The sequence below is a fragment of the Hermetia illucens genome, chromosome 7 (genome assembly GCF_905115235.1).
Source record: "Hermetia illucens chromosome 7, iHerIll2.2.curated.20191125, whole genome shotgun sequence".
NCBI classification, from domain to species: Eukaryota; Metazoa; Arthropoda; class Insecta; order Diptera; family Stratiomyidae; genus Hermetia; species Hermetia illucens.
In genome coordinates this window covers 11,757,675-11,778,264 of record NC_051855.1, presented here as the reverse complement: position 1 = coordinate 11,778,264, position 20,590 = coordinate 11,757,675, and the positions used below count along the sequence as shown (strand labels likewise).

The 20,590-nt window shown below is 41.2% G+C and overlaps 1 protein-coding gene across 10 annotated transcripts in view; it reads left to right on the top strand.

Moving 5' to 3' along the window:
• The first annotated feature begins 2,428 nt into the window (after window positions 1–2,428).
• The window catches only part of LOC119660996 (uncharacterized protein DDB_G0283357), a 49,047-nt gene continuing 30,885 nt past the window's right edge, over window positions 2,429–20,590 (top strand). Inside the window, exons 1-3 of one of the 10 annotated variants that reach the window (XM_038070090.1) lie at window positions 2,429–3,192; window positions 9,525–9,534; window positions 11,075–15,317. In XM_038070090.1, coding sequence (XP_037926018.1) covers window positions 12,173–15,317 — 3,145 coding nt within the window. In that variant the 5' untranslated portion in view covers window positions 2,429–3,192; window positions 9,525–9,534; window positions 11,075–12,172. Of the gene's footprint in view, window positions 3,193–9,524; window positions 15,318–20,590 lie in introns of all 10 variants that reach the window. The other 9 variants (XM_038070089.1, XM_038070088.1, XM_038070086.1 and 6 more) reach the window with 9 other exon arrangements.

Sequence of the window (20,590 nt, the reverse complement as noted above, 5' to 3'; positions counted from 1 at the left end):
GATACAAGACCTACCTAAATCTCTACCGAACTAAGGAGGGTGAGGTTTCGTGACCAATTTGCCACTTCAGATGAGTCCCCGTGCAGACTCGGGTCTGATCGCTCTGATTAGGCCTTTGGAGCATTTGCCTAATGCATCACAGCCGGCAAGTCAAAGTGAGTATAGCGTCTCCCGGCGCCACCACTATGGAGGTTCTCCTAGGCCACTTGGTTTTGGTTTGGCGGACAGTGTTGCCGCCCCGTCTTCCTCACCATCACCTCTGATCATCTGATCACGGGAACATGTCCGGTTTACCGATATGAGCCGCAAGCAGTACTTGATAGTTCTGCTTACAGCATGTATTGGGACCGGCAAGTTCTGACTGATCGCCATACTGCACATAACAAGCTTGACGTATTGTTAGTTGACAAGACAGGTCGCTCCGCGTATATTATTGATGTTGCTATCCCTCATCATAGCTGCATTGAACGGGAATACGTGGAGAAGAAGGTGAACTATGAGCCGTTGGCTCGGGAAATCAAAAAAACTTGGAGTCTCGAGTTCCCATAATATTGTCAGCTACAGGTATTGTACCTAAATTCCTATCGGCTTCCCTTGATGTCCTGGAACTTTCGCACAGTCTGGTTCAAATCATGCAGAAGTACACCATTCTGCATACGTGCTCGATGTTGCGGGGAGTTCTCGACGGATTGTCCAATTGACATAACACCGGCCACTACCACCAGCGCCCCTTTAGTTTTTAAGTAGGTAGGATCGTCCGAGCCTAAATGCTTGGCACTCAGTGCTAGTATTAGGTAAAATCCGGCATCTCCCGAGATTGTGATAACTCGGAAATAATAATACGTCTTCTACGTGAATTCATTTCAAGCAACAATGAAACTGCAACATTTATCCGATTGTATTTAATTATCTGAATAAGGTCCCCCGGTTTCATCAGTGCAGAGACAAACTACTGCATCCTAGCGCCATCCTTGATACAATTTGGGATCAATTTCCAATGCAAATTTCTCCATCGGCAACTGAGTATTTATTTTTTCTCACAACCACCCCAAGGACTCAGATATAAGATGGAGAAACGAATCGCAAGAAGGACAAAGTGATTGCAGAATTTGTGCGTAGCACTGAATTCTTCTACTTTGACCATGCATATGCGTCCGGCACGCACACATCTCCGAATGGATTCTGCCCACTATTCAAGAAGGACACTCGCAAATTCTGGAACCGAATCGAGCCTGCTTATTTAGTAAAGTTTTTTTTCGGTGGATTTTCGTGAAGCGAAAAATCATTTAGCCAAGCATCGGGCGGCAGGAGGAAAAAAAAATGTGCAAACTTACACCACGTCCTGGCGGTCGCAGGATAACTAGTTGTCGGTCCTGTTTAATTAAGAAGGCGCTTCATAGTTGCTTGGGAGTGAAAGTGTTTAGCATACACTGGTCAGGGGAAGGAAAAGGGATTGGCTGGATGGTTCCCCAAGCATGATTCGTGATAGTATGTCTCCTTGAATTGTTCACATATCCTTGCCGGCAGAAATGGCTAAGGAATTTTTCGCGCCCTTTTGCTCGCTCGACCGCGCCCTCTGCTCTATGCTAGACTTGCTTTGAATTTCGTCGGGATCCAAGTCGCCAACTCATACCAGAGGAGTGTGTTGAGTTGTCCCTTTTGGCTTTCTCCCCGACGAGCACTTAGTGTTGCATTTTGGATTGAGTGCGACGTCAAGGCCTTTTGTCTAGGAATACCCACTTCCACTATCCTTTCACTATTTAACTCTGCCTAGGGGGGGGGGGGGGGCGGGTGTCCTGCTGCCACCCAACCAAGGCGCAATCCCCTGTGTCTCCGCGCAGCAACTTCTCCCCTGAACATCTTACATGATCTCGGCTGTCGGGCTGGACTTGCCTCCTCAGGATGGTCTGCTAATCTCCTACTCAAAGCCGATCGTCCTTTCTGGATGAGGGGTTGGTTGTATTCCGCAAAACGCTTTTCGGTTGCTTGATTAATTGTCCAACTTAGTGGCTCCTTTTCTTTGCAGGCGCTTCATATGGCCCAAAGCCACTTATTAGGTTGCTGAGCATATGCAAACCATCACAACGTGAGGACCCATGACGAATGCGCCGTGATGTCCTTAGACTAGTGCCGATGAGTGTTCACTGCTGCCGATGTCGCATCCGGCAGAATGCTTCGACCAGAGATTCTAGCGTAAGTTAAGGATGTGTAAAGTGATAAGTGTGGCTCTACATGGGATTAGTCGGGCGGAAAGGGGGGGGGGTGGTCTACCAGTGCTGCTCAACCCAACCGGGTGCCAACGGATTGATAGTACACCGTACTTTTGCTAACAGGCAGGAGTTTACGCTCTAGCGATTTGTGATTCTTGCCGGGCCTTGGATGGGTGGGTGGGCGGTCGGGTGGGCTCTTGCAATATAGAACTATCCGCGCCAGCTCTTGTCTCACCCTAAGCGCCAGGCAGAAAGCGAATGGTCCCCGGGACGGGAAAACTTTCCAGCGAAAATTCCTCGTTTGAATGTTCGCTGCCATGCTCACCCGTTCTCTGGGGGGTGCTCCAAGTAAGTTGGGGAGTTGGCGTGGTAAATATGGGCAGCATCATGATTTTAGGATGTGGAGAGGGTGCGGCGAAATCGAATGTTGTCGTCGCGATAGGCAGCAGGCAACGGACAGGCATGCAATCAACATCTTCTCTTCTTTATTTTCGCAAATCGCAAACCACAAACACCATTCGTATCCCACACACGTCGACCACACACGAAACGTTCGCAGGAATCGTTTGCGAATATAGTCGCGGACTTGAACGCGGACATGAACGTGGTAAAGGACATGGATATACGAGCGGGTTAGTAGTCAACCAACAAAAAAAAAAAAAAAAAATAAAAAAAATAAAAAAAATAACAAAAAAAAAAAAGGAGAAAATATTCGCGTGCAGTCGGTGTTGCAGTCACTCTTGTCGCGTTTCGTGACCGTTGTCCGTTTTTAGTGTGTCGCCGTTATCGTACGATATTTCAGTTATTGTCGTCCGTCCGGTCATCCTGTCGCTTGTCTCCTGTAATTGTTACATATGAGCGACGTGTTATCAAGAAGATCGTTAATATCTTTTTTTTTCGTCCTGCGTGTGTACGTGCGGTATGCGCTCGGGCCGTCCCGAATTCGTTACAACAAACGGATGATTTCGTGAAGAAGAATACGGTGAATACCCTAAAATTTTCTATTTTTTTTTATGGAATAAACTCTAAGTTTTCTAGAGAATTAGTTGATCCTTTATGTGGTTTCCAACGCGAAATAATGATAGCAAGGATAGTAAAGAGTTCAAGTTTCGAATATTATACAATTCTGAACTGACCTGACCAGGTCTTCCAAAAGGATATGTGATTTATCTGTTCCGATTTGAACCTTTTTGAAGTTTCACGGGTGTTAGTTTTGGTATACGCTCTGGTTCAGGCAAACCGATATCAACCTCATCTCAGGATCAATAGGATATTTTGTGAGTGACGAACTTTTTCTCCCTAAATGGCTTGGTATTACCCTTGTATCTGCCTTCCTAGACCCTCTATGTTAGGTATGATGGATTGCTTGGCAGCATACCTGCTGAGGTGTTTTTTGGTGATCCAGACGAGCCTACATCACAATCGGACTACTAAAGACTAAATAAGAAGGAGAAACAGGACACCTCTGGACCCATGCTCTTATTCCCATGATGTCTCCTTCATGTCCTTCGTGAACCAGTCAGAATTCAAACGTGGACTAGTGTCACATTTAATTAAACACGAAGCCAAATTGGTACCCTGCCTGTCAAGTGAGCATCAAAGCCAGGTTCTCCTGACATCCACATAATTCAAAGTCCTTTTGCGAGTAACGCCCCTGTCTGAAACCATGACATCTAGACCTGACAGAACCGTTCTGTATGCATTGTATCTTCCTCTGAACTAATCTATGAAATGGTGAGTATCAGATCCTTTTGCTGGTTGTCATGATTGAATTTCACATTGGTCTCCTCGTGACAAGTATGACTTCGATATAACCACCCCGTTCTCTTGCCAGATTCTGTCTAGTACGAAAACTGTTCAGTGTTTCGTCTGTCATGCCTTCCTCTTAGGTTTCTGACCAGTTTTCATAGCTATGTGACAAGGATACCAAACACAAAACAGCAAAACCTAGAATTTCTACAATGACCCGGCTTGAATCTTGGGAGTTCTATACTATGAGGTTTGGTCCTTCCTCCCCAGGAACGGAAAAAAAAGGATTAAACTCCTATTTTTCTGGGGGATGAAACTCAATCAATTCTGAGTATTTCTGCAGTTCAATCTTAATCTATGCTGAAACATGTGCAAAAAATCTGAAGAACTCTGGGCGGAGAAAAGTTCACTAAAAGAAGATGGTTTTCGAAATTTTGTGATACTGCGATTAAAAATATTAACTCAAATCGTTAGTGTATAGTTTAATATTAACAAACAGTGCTAAACTCAGTATCTAATATCTTTGGAATATTTTCGGCACACCCGCCAGGAATGACATGAAATCCATCCGATGATTTGGAACATTAAAATAAGTCACTATATGAATTGTGCTGAACTGCAGATTCCATCTAAGTGGTTCGTTTTACGGAACTCTTCTAAAGGAACCAAATAAAATACTAACTGCGGTAAGTGCGGGTATTCTTTGCATGTGAAAAACATCCCCTAATTCGACTCAACATAAACTCAGGAGTACGAAATGTGATGCTGTGTCTATAACTCAAAATTGAGAATTTTCTTGGAACTCGGAGCTAAAACTATAACATTTTCGGTGAACCAGATCTAAAACTATGAACTTGTAGTACCAGAGACCTAGAACTATATTTTTTTGGGGGTATTCTAAGGTTAAGACTATAACCTTTCCGGTAACCTAAAGATAAGACTGAGTCGAGTTTACCCCGCTATTCGGCCCAGCAATCCATCCCAGCAAAATTGACAAAAAACCACCAACTGAATTCCATATTGCTCAGTTTCTAAACAAGTACCCCTTGGCTGAGATGATGAGTAAAAACGGGAGGCTATGGACTGATGGATCGACATCAGGCTCCAATAAGATAGGGCAGAAACCGGCGCTAGGAGTATGTCTAGCCAGGATGCTCCTGGTCTAGTTTATGAACCAATATTCTAATTCCAACATAAATAAGCAGAGAGCGCCCAAGAAGTAAACAATTGGTTCCCGGATGATATGATTTTGGCTAAACAAGAAGCTTCTTACATTTCCTTTAAATTCAAAATCTCAGAGCATTTAAGTCCGCTTTGCACGTGATTCAGTACCACAAGAGACCAGGCAAAGAGGGTGGAGTAAATAGTACCCTCTGACCAGTATAGACCAAGAGACCAATATAAGAGAGCCAAAATTCTGCCATCCTGTACTCACAGGGCTAAGAACCACAGAAGCCCATAATTTCTTAAAAAACCGTAGAGTTCCTGAATGGGATCTTCTGGCGATACTCTAGAACTGCTGGTTTCGATGTAACTTCCCCGCTATCGAGGAACACTGAGTCAGAACAACGCTAGAAGGTCATGCGGGCCTAATTGTTTGAGAATATCGAATTGGTAAACACCGAGGATAACATCAGCGGGACTATAAGCAGCTTCTCCAGGTCTCCGAGCTCAGACAGCATAATGCTAGCCATGCTCGAGGAACCGCTAGAAAGGGGGAACAGCAGACAGGCTTGTTGGTCCTGGTGTTCAAACAATGAGAAGGGGCTGCTCTTTGCTCAGACATACTTATAAGGCACTGCTGGAGACGCGTGGAGATGGTTTTCATAGCTTTGAGTCGCAAAGGACTTCCGGCCAATCAGTCTCACATCTTCCATGTTGAAATCTCTAGAATGCGTCCTGGAAGTCCATTTAACAACAACCACGGAGAGGACGCTCCTTCCCAAATGTCAGACCACTCTTTGTGAAATAATTAACACGATTAAACGTCGTTTTACTACAAGCAGTGTACCTTGGTTGCCTTTCTGAATATTGAGCAAACATTTAACAGCGTGAATTTCGGAGTTACCAAGGAAGCCCTAATCAGAATATCCTTTGGGGGGTTACGAAATGGATGGTATCTATGCTAAAAATCAGGTTATTTCAATCCGATCTGGGAGATGGTCATTTGTCCAGATCTGTGGGTAGAGGGGCATCCTTGGGAGCGGGTGAAACCCTACGGATATAGGACAGGACCAATTTTTGGTTTTATATAAGAGGTGGAAATCTCCAAAAGATTAACCTCAAAGCTCACGATCCCCCTAGAGTATGGGATTTTTATCCACTAAAACCACCTGTCGCCAAGCTACGATTAAGATTTCTTCATCCAGCAGCTCTCTTTACACATTTAGGTATCGGTTTTATTGGGAGAAGACCCTGTGGTCCACCTCAGCACTTTGGCTTCGCTGAGGAACTGGTTGTTCCTCAGTAGCTGTTATTTTTAAGAATCCTTTATGTTAGCAAGTCGTTTGGCTTTACTCTTTTCAATAGTCTAATTATATCAACGATATCAGTCAATTCTTGGAGTTCATTTTTGGAACGTTTGTATGACCTTTCGGTTTCACTCTTTGGCACAGCCCCAGAGCTGGATGCCGTATGTCCATATGGGCCTTAGGACCTGTTTATAAATTAGCTGTTGGGGGAATTGCAGAATGAGCCCAATGCCGGTTTCCCTGTGTCATCATCAACGGCGCAACAACTCGTATCTGGTCTAGGCCTACCTTAATAAAGAACTCCAGACACCTCGGTTGTGCGCCGAGGTCCACCAATTTGATATCCCTAAAAGCTGCTTGGCGTCCTGACCTACGCCATCGTTCCATCTCAAGCAGGGCCTGCCCCGTCTTCTTTCTCTACCATAGATATTGCCCTTATAGACTTTCCGGGCTGGATCATCCTCATCCATACGGATTAGGGGACCTGGCCACGGCAACCTATTGAGCCGGATTTTATCCATAGCTTGACGGTCGCTCATAGATTTCGTCGTTATGTAGGCTACGGTTTCCCTCTTTAAGACGTGAACTTTGTTGTTCCACAGAGAGTGTAGCCTGTATCCTTTTGTCTTGTAAGATTAGATACATATTTGCTGAAGGACTCGTTTCTATATTGGTTAATTAAGGCCTTTAGCTTGTTTGTCAGAAAGCTATGGGCTTTTTTCTTTTGTGTTGTGCGGTTTCTTTGTCATAGTTTACGCAATGGATGGTATCTATGCTAAGACCTTGACCAGAACTGCGAGTAGAGAGACGCTCCAGCATCTCTTCAGTGCTTTTTGAGACCCTAGGGATATTAGAAACGAAGGACACGGATGAAGGTGGCGGTGTACGCCGATGGCTCGGTGATATTGATATTAGGGATATATCCCTCTGTTATCAGCGTGGTGCATGACGCGCTTGGAAAAGTGGAAATGGACTCTGGACTCGGCATAAATCTAATCAAAACGAAGCTGATGCTTTTTACTACCAAGACTAGGATAAACCAATTCCACTTCGCACAGCTAAACAGACAGAAATTGTTACTTCCCCGCAATGTAAAGATCTGAGTGTGATCGTGCAGTCCTGCTAGACACAGTGATAAGAACTTTGCGTTGGGTGGTTACAACACATTGTTCCTTGCCTATGGATTAAGGATGGTCTGCGAAGTCAGAACGGGAGCATTTTCAGATACGTACAGCGCTGCCGAATACAGAGATACTGAAGGTATTGGAGTCGTATCAATGGATGGGACATGGTCCAACCTTCAAGAATTACATGGTCACTTTGACCTCCTCTGGGTTCCCTGTCATTGGAACGTAGAGGAGAATGGGCACGCCCACGGCCTGACCCGGGGGAGCTCCGCAGTCTGCGTCCTGTTGGCGTTTTACTCTACAATTCATATTTCCTTTGCTAGGTAAACAATTCTTTGGCAAACTCGAAGAAACTTCTGCTTATTCGATTGGAGACCGGCTGTTTTGCTTACCCACAACCTATCTTCGAAATTGATTTTCATTTTCTCAGGCAATACTTTCAAATTCAGCAGTTTTGTTCGCTTTATTAAAGATGTAGGTTGACTAGAAGTGAATCACTTGATCCCTTTTAAACCTGTCCTCTTTCGGGGCCCAGTCGCATAAGCCAAATGTTTAGCTGGGGGAATTCCCTCCGTCCACCACCCTTTTGTCCGGCCTTGGACTGAAAATAAGTCCCAACAAACCAAGGTTGTCAGTCTGACAGGTTATCGCACTCTCCCTATCTGAATTAATAGGCAGAGCATAGAAAGTGTCGATCAATTTGTATATCTAGGAAGCGTGATTTCTGCCTACGGAACCGGCATTAACAGCGCTTGATCCGTTTTCGCTGCCCTGTCTTGAATCTGCAAATGCAGTTATCTCAATACTAAGATTAAGTTGAGGCTGTTCTGTGGTAGTGTGCATTCTGGAAGTAGCACAAGTAAAGTGAACTCTACTCAATAACATACCTGTCTGCGTCATACTATCAGGACTATCATGGCCTGACACTATTTCAAACGACCAGGTTGGTCGGTGCACAGGCTTACCACTCGTACGCGATGTAATAGGAAGACGGAAGTAGCAGTGGATAGGTCACACATTAAGGAAGGGTGACAAATGCATTGCGGGTATGCCATGCAGTGGGATCCACTCTTCCAGGATGATCGACGAGTGGGTCGCTCCTAGGGCATTTCGCGGAGAACAGTAGAGAAGGAGTGCGAGGGTATCGGGCAGTCGTTAGGGGAGCTTAAGGGTCTTTTAGGTATCCGCGAGCGATGGCGCGTAGATGTGGTAAACGCACTATACAGGGACTTGCGAAAAAAAAAACTGGAAGACACTTGGTCCCCCATTGATCTGTTTAGTCATCAAGGGGACCCCCGTCCCTTTTAAAAAACATCTGATATGGCTAGGAAGCAACCCCGTTCATTAGTGATGTTTACCAATTACTGTGCTAACGAAAAGAAAGAAATTCGGGATATATTTCCATTATTTGCTAAAATTTTGTGTTGAGGCAATACAACCAATTGTAGCCTTACCCCCTTTGTTTCTTTTTGTTGAGCCTCTGACTAAAAATATTCAGCAAGCTTAATTTGAAAGTGAAACAGTGGAGTAAATGCTGCTTTACAAGAAAAGGACCACTTTTTTTTTGAGTGAAAAAGTCTCTGATTTGAGTGAAATCCGACTTAATTTGAGTGATTTTTCAAAATATCATTTCTAAAGAATGCACGTATGTAACGGAAATTCTGTTCAAAATTGTTGCTTTTTGTTGAACCACTGGATTAATAATATTCTGCAAGCTTGAATTATGATGATACTGAAGTGAAATGCCGCTTTATGAGAAAAGGACCATTCTATTTGAGTGAAAACCTTCATATTTTGAGTGAAATACGAGTTAATTTGAGTGATAGTCGAGTCTTAAGTAAAATAATACTTCTAATGATGGATTTTCTACATATTTTAGGTTGGAAACCACACATATAATTCCCATTCAATTTATTTGTATCTTTTGTCGAATGATAATTTTTTAATGTTTTTATATTTTTTTCCAGAATCTTTTGCGTAATTTTCATTCGATGGTTTAAAAATAAGTTCTCTAAGCGATATATACATAAAAAAGAACAGGAAACCATCAGATGTGCTCAATGAAGAAACGTTAAGCTAATTGCAAGTTAGATTAATAAGCAATAAGGAATATATGAAAATTGTGAATTTTTTTTTGAAAATAAAATATATATACATATACCCCATACAAATATATCTAACTAAGAAGGAAAATCAACGAAAAGTGATCCAAGCGGAATCAACGTATTTTACGGTAAAGAAAACAAAAAAAAAGGATAAACACAGTGCCTAGTTCTTCTTTTTGCCTTCCTAGATTGTCGGAGAATTTAAAGAAAATTAACAAAAAAAAAAGAAGCGCGAGGAAAATACTTCGTATAAATTCGTAAAGATAATTTTTTTTAGTTAAGTTTTTCTTCACTAAAATAAATAATAAATTAAAGATTAATTAAAAGGCGGAGGACCCACTCTAAGCGAAATGAGAAAAAAGTGACCATAATAATAAGGACAGAGTCCAAAAGATAGTGCGAAAAGAATTGATCGTGATAAGAGGACAACACTCGAACGTAAGTGAAATCTGTTAGGATAATAGAGATACATTCTAAGGAGAAATTTATCAGGATAATAGATTTATTCGAGGGAAGGTGAAAAAAATATTAAAAATGAATGCATGAAAAACGTCGTCGTCGTCGGTCGGTTCTTTTTGGGGAATATAATAATTGTTTCCGTCCAATTTTTAGGCCCGGTTCGGTGTTATATATATATATATGTATAACTATTATAAATAAAATTTGTTTTTCGCATAATAAATAAATAAATAAATAAAAATAAATGATATATAAAATAAAGAAAGAAGCTCGAAAAATAATATTAAAAAATTAAAATAAAATAAAATAAAAAAAAATATACACAGGCAGGTGAGAAGGCAATAAAAATTAGCATTTCGTAAAGACAAATACTACAAGCCATAGCAGAAAAAGTAAATTTGAGTCTAGTTGAAGGTTTTGAAAGTAACATTTCATGGAAGAAAGGACGGTTTTAGGCCAGAATTTCGGGGAAAAGTAGGAAGTAGTGTTATATTCCAAATTGAGTTTGATACTTTCAAAATTTCGTTAGGGTTTTTTCGAAGATATGTATATATATATATGTACAATATATATATATATATATAAATTATAATTTAATATGAATAGGAAGATATTGCTGTTTCCTATGAAACCTCAAAAAATATAAGTCGATTAGAGACCATTTAAAAGCAAATCACATCAAAGTATCGCACTAGGAGTTTGGGTACAGTGCCGTGCCAGGGTTCAGCGTGTAGTGTCGCCTGAGAACGATATAGTGTGACGTCAGGATTATAGTGTCGCGCCAAGATTCAGAGTCAAAAAACAGTGTCGTCCCAAGAATTTGAGTAGTAGATTTAGGATAGTGTTAATTGTATAATTGTTAAAATATTATTTTCTAAATTTTTAAACAATTCGAAAGGCCATCGTTTTAATATTTGTGATCTAATGCGTTTTGTGCCCCTGTTTTTTTACAGAAATAAGGTTTTCCACAAGAAGAAGTTCGTACTTATCTGCAAACGTTTATAGTTTAATTTTATTTTGAGTGTTTTTCTATCTACATATAATAAATATAATATTTAGCAGAAGGTGAATGTTTTTAAAAGAGACACATTTAAACCTTGCTTGGATGCTATGTAGACCGAAGCAGGACTACGAATTTATAGCGAGAAAACGACAAAACGATAGTTTTATAATATTAATATCGATTTTATATCGTTGAAACTATAAACTGGATTGTTTCCTTTGAACTGGTGAAATATTTAAACTATAAAATGAATTGTTTCCTTAAAGATGAAAAATATCTGAAACTATGAAGCGAAGCATTTCTTTGGAAATAAAGAGAGAAATAAATGAATAAATCATAGTTGAAACAGATGATTGAGAAGAAAAGTGTAAACAGATTCGTGCCACTAGTCCGCAATATAACGTATTTCTATTATTATTATTTAAATTCTTACAAGCGTGCGTAGCATATGAACAACAAAAATAAAAAAAAAAACAAAACAAAAAAAAAATATTCTAAAATAAACTCAATTTATCAATATTATGAATTCTGGAGCCTTATATAATATTATGATTAAAAATAAAATAAATAAAATAAATAAAATATAATAAAGTCAATATAAAATTTCGGTATTCTCGCTGGAGAATAAAAAAAATAAAAATCGACATTTCCAACGTATGTGTGTATTATATATGCAACTAATCCGTTATGTGATTATCGCTAATATGTTTGTCGCCGATGTTATACCGGATCTTCCGAAATTGAAACTATCACCCTATTATATTGATATTTCCTCATTATCTCTGTTAAAAGAAGAGCAACAGTGGCCAAATAGCAAAAGCAATAGTAAAGTAGAGAAACTCTACTGGTTCTTATATCAGACACGTGAAGTGAGATAGAGTTGATATTAAAACGAAATTATTTTGTCATGCCAACGAATTTCAAAATCAAGCACCAAAAAAATCGTAGGGAAATCACCACTATACATTACATCGGTTACATTTTCCATAAAATTGAAATTAGTAAAATTGAAAACCAACGATAACAACAGTTTCATTCCCCCTTGAAAATGGTCAAACCACCGGATAGCCCAATCAGTGGCAGTAAGCATTATTATTCTTATTACAAGAAGCGTCGCAGTCAGGATTATCAAGATTGCCAGCGAGAGTATCATTCACATTTCAACAATAAAAACTACGAGAAACTTCATCAACATCAGCTTGAGAAAATCTACCAAAATCGTAAACGATATCCTTATCGAACGTGGAAATGGTTACAATTTTGCCGTATAGCATATCCAGGTCCATATTCAGGTCCTGGACCAGGGCCTGGTACCAATATAGGGATCATGCATCAAACAACCGCTTCATCAATATCAGCGGAAAATTGCGATACGCTATCAGCGCAAATAATCAACAAACCAGTGGTTATTATTGCACCACCAGATTTATCAATATCCTCGAGATGGCCCAAGGCACGAAGAAGGATACCAATGATGCCAACTGCAAGAAAAGCCAGTGTTTTTGCTTTTCGACAACAACAAAACCAGAAGAAATATCAACAACATCGACAAAGATGGATGTTTGGTCGGAACTTTTTATGGTTGCTTATTGTATTGATTTGTTTTGATAGTGGACCATTAGTGGTTGATTGTAATTTGACGACAGCCTTAGCGACACATACAACACCAACAGTTGATAGGAGAGGTAGCAACAGTAGGAGTAATAGTAGCACCGCATTCAAGCTGAATATGGTTAATAATTATACTAAATTTCTTAATAATAATAATGCTTATAACAATCGTATTAATATTATTGATAGTAGCGGTAAAATTGCTAATAATAACTCTAAGCATAGTATAAACGATTATAAAAGTCTATTGATATATTATAATGACATTTATACGAACACTAAACATAAATACAACCCTAATCAGTATAATAATAGCAAGATAAACAGCAATCGAAGGTTTAGTAACAGTAGAAGTATCTTTAGCTATAACATGAGTAGCAACAATAATTACCAGAATAAAAACAGCCTCTTCAACAGTGAGCTGAATGCAAATACCAATAAAAACTATAGTAAATACAAAGAGGACAATAATGTCGTTGATATCAAAAGCAAACCCCTAGTATCGGAACAATTCACGCCAACAGACTTTGAAATATCATCGACTACAATAACAGTGCCAGTATCCTCGACGCCCCTCATTCAAAGGGTCATCACCACATCAGTTTCGTCCCTAATCTCACAAAAGAAGAATTCTATGAAGGCTAGTCTGAATGCTATAAGTAACTTCAAAGCAGGCAAAATGACCTCTACACCTACAATGAAAGTATCATCAACAACACGAGCTAAAAAGTATAAACACTATAAAGATGACGGGAAAATGGCGGAGATGGAGCTTAACGAGAACCTCATCAAACAGCATCAACAGCAGCCAACAAGTAATAGATTAAAGAATAAACGCACAATAGAAAATAATAATTTAGAACAACCAAATAAAGTACATATAGAATGTGATGATGATATAAATCACCAGCAAAAACAGAATCAACATTTGCATCATCACCATCATCATCTTGAACAGGAACAAGAACAGGAATCACATCCTTATTTTCAACAACACAATCCTGAGACAAATGCTAATAATAAAGGGTATCATTCCCTTAGAAATCAAAAACAACACCACAGTATTCACCAGTCCAGTAATAACAATGAATATCAAATACAAAATCAACTGATGACGATACAAGGACAACAAGGCGATATTCAAAGGCAACGTGATACATTACAACATCAATATCATAATGATCGTCATTATCATCATCAAAATCATCATTATCATAGCAATAGTAATAGCGAACAAGGATCCTCATCGGTATCTACTAGCCAAACTAAATTATATGAATCAATACCTGTTTCTGAATCATCTTATCATGATAAAAGTTTACAATTAGATGATAATTATAAACGTTCGATTTTAGCTAGTATCAGTTGCCCAAATTGTTTATACAATATCAATCCCTATCTATCATCGGAATTATTTGATTCATCATTGATATCATCGACATCAGCGCTACTTTCATCATCATCGTCGCCCTCATCATCGTTCCCACAATCATCATCATCATCATCAACTATGCCATCATTTAAACGATATCAAACTGTGCAACAACCAAACAATCAACCAAAACAATTACACCAGCATCATACCTATCATTATCAACAACAACAACAACAACAACATCAACAACAACAACAACAAAACAAGAAACTGTTACACCAACGTCACAACGACGATCAATATTCGTCCTATGTTCCCAATAACAACAATAATCATTATATTAATCAAAAATCATCATTTCACACCAACAACAAAAAATTAAATAACAACCAAAACACTATTGATCATAATAACAATAATAATAATAACTTTCATCAAACGTTTCATCAATTCGATAGCGATCAAATACGTCTGGAATCTATAAAACATCAGATCCTATCAAAGCTTGGATTGAAATCAAAGCCCAATGTAACGCAAACACTGCCAAAACAATTCATCATGGAAACAATATATCGTGCTGAAAGTAGTGGCATTGATAATTCACCAATTCCAATTCAATTAAAATCTCAACAACAATACAAAAACAGTGAAAGTATAAGTGATAGTAAAAGAAAAAATAGTTTCAGTGATAGTTATAAAATTGATGATGTTGAAAGTGATGGCGTTTACATTGTAAGTGATGATAATAGCAAATATGATTATGATAATATTGCGAATAATTTTTTCTACAATGATTACATCAATTCAGATAATATTCATAGTAAAAATCAATTAAATCCAGTCAAAAATAATAATAATAATAAGAATTTAGTTTCATCATCAACATTGTCATCATCTAAATTTCTGTTGAACAGAAGAACTTCGAATTATGATAATGGTGAAAATAATGGTGAAAATAATGGTGAAATGCATAGTATTGACAGTGATTATGAAATTAATAGAAATAGTAAAACGAATCATCAAGAAAAGGATACCATTAAGTCAGTTGAAACCTTGCAATCGTCATTGTCATCAACAATGTCGTCTTCACCAGTTAATCCATCATTATCATTGGTCTCATCATCATCATCGTCATCTACACTTTCATCAGCGGAACAGGATGATTTTTATGGACGAACCAAGGAGATTATAACATTCGCTGAGAAGGGTGAGTAATTTTCATTGCTTTTTAAAGGTTCTCGTCTGATTTCTAGTTTTCTTTTTCTGATGGGGTAGGGACGAAGTAGCCTAGAAATATTGGTGTTTTGATGCTTTTCTTGCGTATGTTTCCCCATCTCATGTGATAAATCATAAACATGTCCGCAGCCACGTGGACGTACACCAACGCATGACATACATGTCACCAACACCAGGCCTTATACGTGGAATATTTCTCCCGCAATTACCTTCGCGGTCGAAAATGCGCAATGGAATTTAAGTCTCCTGTAAACAGTTTTCTCGCGTCTCCAACATTCCCATCTAGAATTGCTGAATTATTCTTCATGAAACATTTTCGAAAAGTACAAAAATCTATAAGAAACAATTGCTTCAAATTTGAACTACGTCCCCCCCGTCCATTTGACAGATTTTGTTAATCGGGCTTCTGAGTAGCATTAATTCTTGGAAGCACCTCTTCTTCTGCAAGCTTTTTTTTTCGGCAGCAGCATGGAAGTATTATTATTATTCTGTTAAGGGAAAGTCGCACTGCGTCCTTGAAGAACAATTGTGCCCCTTGCCTGTAACCGTTAGGAACTTTAGTATGTTCCCCACTTCCAGAAGTTTCAGCTTTGCATCTGGTATTAAGTGTTCTCCCAGATGTATCGACCTACTCTGCACAAGTGCCGGACACTGTCCCAGGACCGTGCATAGAGGTTTCGTCCTCCTCCTCACAGAACCTGCAGGCAATGTCCGTAGATATCCCTAGCTTCCCTAGGTGATAGTTCAGCCGACAATGACCAGTGAGAATTCCGACTATGATTCGGAGGTTCTTTTTGGTGAGGTTTAAGCAATCCTTTGTACGCATGGGTTCGTATCCCCCAAGAAGCACCCTGGACTGCTCCATCCCTGGTAGGCCCGCCCAATATAGTTCCCTCAACCGTTTCTCTTCGTTTCTTAGATTCATAGCCATGAAACCGTTTCTGATTCCAGAGAAGGGTTCTGGCCCGTGTAAAGGCATCCCTGCTCCCTTCTTGGCTAGTTCATCCGCTGCCTCATTGCCTTCCAACCCAGCATGGCCTGGAACCCAAAGTATCCAGACCTTGTTGGACGAGCCGAGTTTATTCAGTCTCTCAAGGCATTCCCATACCAGTTTAGAGTTCACCTGGTTGGACCTAAGTGCCTTGATCGCTGCTCGGCTAGCGGCGAGAATAGCTATGTTCTGCCCCCTGTAGTTCCTTTGCAGATTAAAGGAGGCACATTTGTCTATGGCGTAAATTTCCGCCTGGAATATGCTAGTGTACCTGCCCATTGGCTCAAAGTACATTTTCCTTGGACCAATGACACCGGCACCCGCTCCCTCTGCTGTGAGGAATCCGTCAGTGTACCAAGTAATCAATTGCTGGTTTAAGCCGTATGTCGCAGCCACGCTCTCTCAGTTTGCCTTGTTACTCCAACGTGTTTCAAACTTCTTATCGAAGTGAAACCTCGTTGTCATGTTGTCCCTCGGTATCAGTAATTCGGGATACCGCCTAGAAAGGATATCAATCTTCCTTCGATTTAGGCAGCTCCCCGCCTCACTCATATTCCCGGCCATCCTGAATATTGATCTCCTTGCCTGCATCTGTATGTACAGATGGAGAGGGGTTAATCCCAGAAGGACCTCCAGGGATGCCGTTGGGCATGTCCTCATTGCCCCACTGATACACAGGCAAGCCAGCCTTTGGAGCTTATGTAATTCCCTGGCTTGTGTGCTGAGTTGGGTTCTTTCTGCCCAGATTACCGCTCCATAGGTAATCATTGGCCTTACTATTGCAGTATATATCCAAAGTAGTATCTTCGGGCTGCAACCCCATTTTTTTCCTGCTATGGATCTGCAAGTCATCAGAGCCCTCGTGGCTTTTCGACAAGTGCTTTCTAGCATTTTGCCCATCCAGAGTGCCAGGGTGTTTTCCACTCCTTTGCGGCTCAGGGCATCCTGTATCTCTGTGTGCGATGTGTTGTCGAATGCTCCTTCGATATCCAAAAACGCGCACAGTGCAATTTCTTTTGTTTCTATGGCGTCCTGTAGTACCTCTGTCAGCTGACACAGAGCAGTTTCAGTTGACCGTCCTGCCCGGTAAGCGTGTTGACAGTGATGTAGGGGATTACGCTTTAGAACGTTAGTTCTAATATAGTTGTCTATGACCTTCTCCACCGTTTTGAGTATGAATGATGTTAGGCAGATTGGTCTGAAAGATTTAGGGTGAAAAGGATCCTTTTTACCCGCTTTGCCCGTCTCCATGCCCTTGGTATGTAACCCAGTGCTATGCTCCCCCTTACCACCCTCAGAAGAGACTCTAAGATAATTCCTAGGCCTCTCTGGATAAGTGCTGGGAAAATGCCATCTTCATTGGTTGAAAAGTTCCCACTGCCCATCTTAGCCTAGCTTCTGAGCATACCTCTTTTGCTATTTTCCAGCTCTCTTTCCATCCCCTTTTATTCGATGTTGGGGTGTCAGGCAGATTGAGAGGCATGGAATCTTTGAAAGGTACACATCCATGTGAGGTTTCAAACTAAAAACCACCTTCGGGGTCCGGTCTCCCTCCTTCCTGCCCTGTAATCACAGCTGGAGCAATACTACTCATAGAGAAGGAAATTGCGCCCTTGAGGTCAACCAGTTTCCAAGTTAGAAGACGTTGATTAAGACCTCTTGAAAAGTCAAACACTCAAGAGTATGAACAGGACTTGGGGGTCGGCCAGGTTCCAAGCTAGAAAATTTTGGCAAAAACCATTCGTGAAGTGGGATCACTAGGAGTGGAAGCAATCGAGAAAGGACATCCGATGATCTTGCTAGTCCTTATGTATTCCTCGGAGTCTTGAGTTCTTAGTAAAAAAAAATTGCGAATTCCTTGTCGCGTTTCTCGAGAATCTGGTTGTGGATAAAAGCCGCCTCAACAGGTTGCGGTGGGCGGGTCACTTAATCCGTAAGGACGAGGATGATCCAGCCCGGAAAGTTTATAAGGGCAATATCCATGGTAGAAAAAGAAGACGAGGCAGAACCTGCTTGAGGTGGAGCGACAGCGTAGGTCAGGACGCCAGACAGCTTGTAGGGATATCGAAGCCGAGGGGTCTGGAGTTCCTTATTAAGGCAGGCCTAGACTGGATACCGGCCCATCTCGTCAGTGAAGCTCTTATTGGGTAATTGATACCTGTCAATAAGGAAGCTTAATTCTAAGGGGGTTCAAATAATTTTCCTTCACGATTTGGGGTATTAAACTGAACATGGCAAGAAGAGGTCTTCTGGAAAGTTCCATTTTCAAGGGATTACCTTGGTTTGTGTCGTAAGAAACCAAGATTTCGGTTGGATATCACTTAAATCCTGTACCATGCAGCGTTCATCATACCTCTGTTGGTCCGTCCTTTGTCCCATTGGGTGTAAACTCCATTCGCTAAAAATTTCCTTCCTATTTGTATCACTTCTGAACCAATAGCCCAGTCAGTGAAGGGGAAAGGGGCTCTTATTGGTGCGTGGTCACGTAATTCGCGCTAACGAGAATTCACTTGCCAAGATTGGCCTAAACATCGAAGTCGATGGTAAGCGACCAAAAAGCCGGCCAAACAGCGGTGGCTTGATACACTAGATGGGGATTTGAGACCCTTGCGATTGCATGCGGATCAGGCTTTTGATAAAATAAAGTCGCGAAACCGATCACGACGAGCCGACCCCACTTGTGAACGGGACAAAGGCTGAAGAAAAGCAAGAAGTCTTGGGCTTTACCAGGTCCAGAGAAAGCGCTCTGAAAGCCTGCATTTTGCAGGGATTATTTCGCGAAAGACCCTTGTGTGGTATGGTCACTTGCAGTTAGTGACTGCCATTGAAGTTTACAGCTCTGGTTCCGCTTTCTAATTTTAGGAACCAATGCGTTGAATCGCGGTTAACACTTACTTACTTTTGTCCCCGCGTTTACAGAAAGAAGGGTACTGTCTCGTTATCCTTATGGGTCCACAACCATTGTCAACCTTCATTTACTTAGGCGAGGTATCCGACGAATTGGCAAGACAAGAGACTAACTTGGAGTTGCATAGGTCAAGAAAAGTCACCGCCAACCAGTGTGAATCCTTTGAATTGAGAAAGTTCTCTGATGTTTTCTCCCATCTTGCTTCTCTGAAAGGCGTATATTTGCACCTCGGACCCGGATTCTCTCTGTCGACTCTCTCCTTAACTGCATGATTTTTATGTCTCTGATGAGGTTCTGATTGTGATCACAAAATGTTGGGCATATCGAATGAATGGTCACAGTGCATAGAAATGCTTATTTATACCTCCTAAGCAACATCTAAAGCGGTGTCCGATGATAAGGCCTCTTGAAACGACCCTGCGAATGACTGTTTGAAATCGAGGGATGAGAGACTCAATCATGGTCTTCAAAAGATCCCCTGCAAGCTGACTATGCAGAGCTGAGGGCGTATAGGAATGGTAGGTAGGTAGGTATCAGTAGCCGCTCCGAGCCCAATTAGCACTCTGGTGCCCCGTTTTGATGCCACAATTTCCTAAGACCGTGACTGCTGTTATGAGAGCATGGAGGCAGAGTCCAGCTGGCTCGGATCTTCAGAGTCAGCCAGTAGCATTCACGAAGGAGAGCAGCTCTCCCACCCTGCAGCTAGAAATCCCTCTGAGGTCCCCAAAGAATGGTTTACTCAGTGCCCGTAGCTCTAGCTAGAGCTGGTTAATCGCAGAGAAACTGCATGAGGGTCTACGAATTTTAGGGTATGCCGAGCCTGGCAGCATGGTCCCCTATGGGCCAGTGCCCCATGCAGACCGCCGAAATCTTGAATGCATTTGCACGCGTCTGTTATAGGAGCTCTCGTGATCGAGCTATGTTATAAAAGGACCAAATCCTCCTTGACTTGGAACAGCTGGTAAGCCTTGCCATTTGAGTCCTGTGTCCGGATAGATGAGTGGTTGGAGCACAAGGCTGTTGTACGGAAGGTCGCTGTTCAAATTTGACTGGTGGCAGTGGAATTTTCATTTTGATTTGACGTCGGATATCAGTCGACTTAGCTGCGAATGAGTACCTGAGTTAAATCTGGGGCGAGCGCAATGCTGATCACATTGCCTCCTACAGTGCTATTGTAGTGTACGGTTACGGTCTTGAATGAAGTGCTCTAACACACTTCAAGGCCCTGATCCAATTGGATTGTTGCGCCAACGATTATTATTATGATCTGAGGCCCGGGGCTGCTAAGCAGTGCAAGTAGATTCCGCCCTTGACACCCGTCAACCAGACACCAACTGTACCCGCG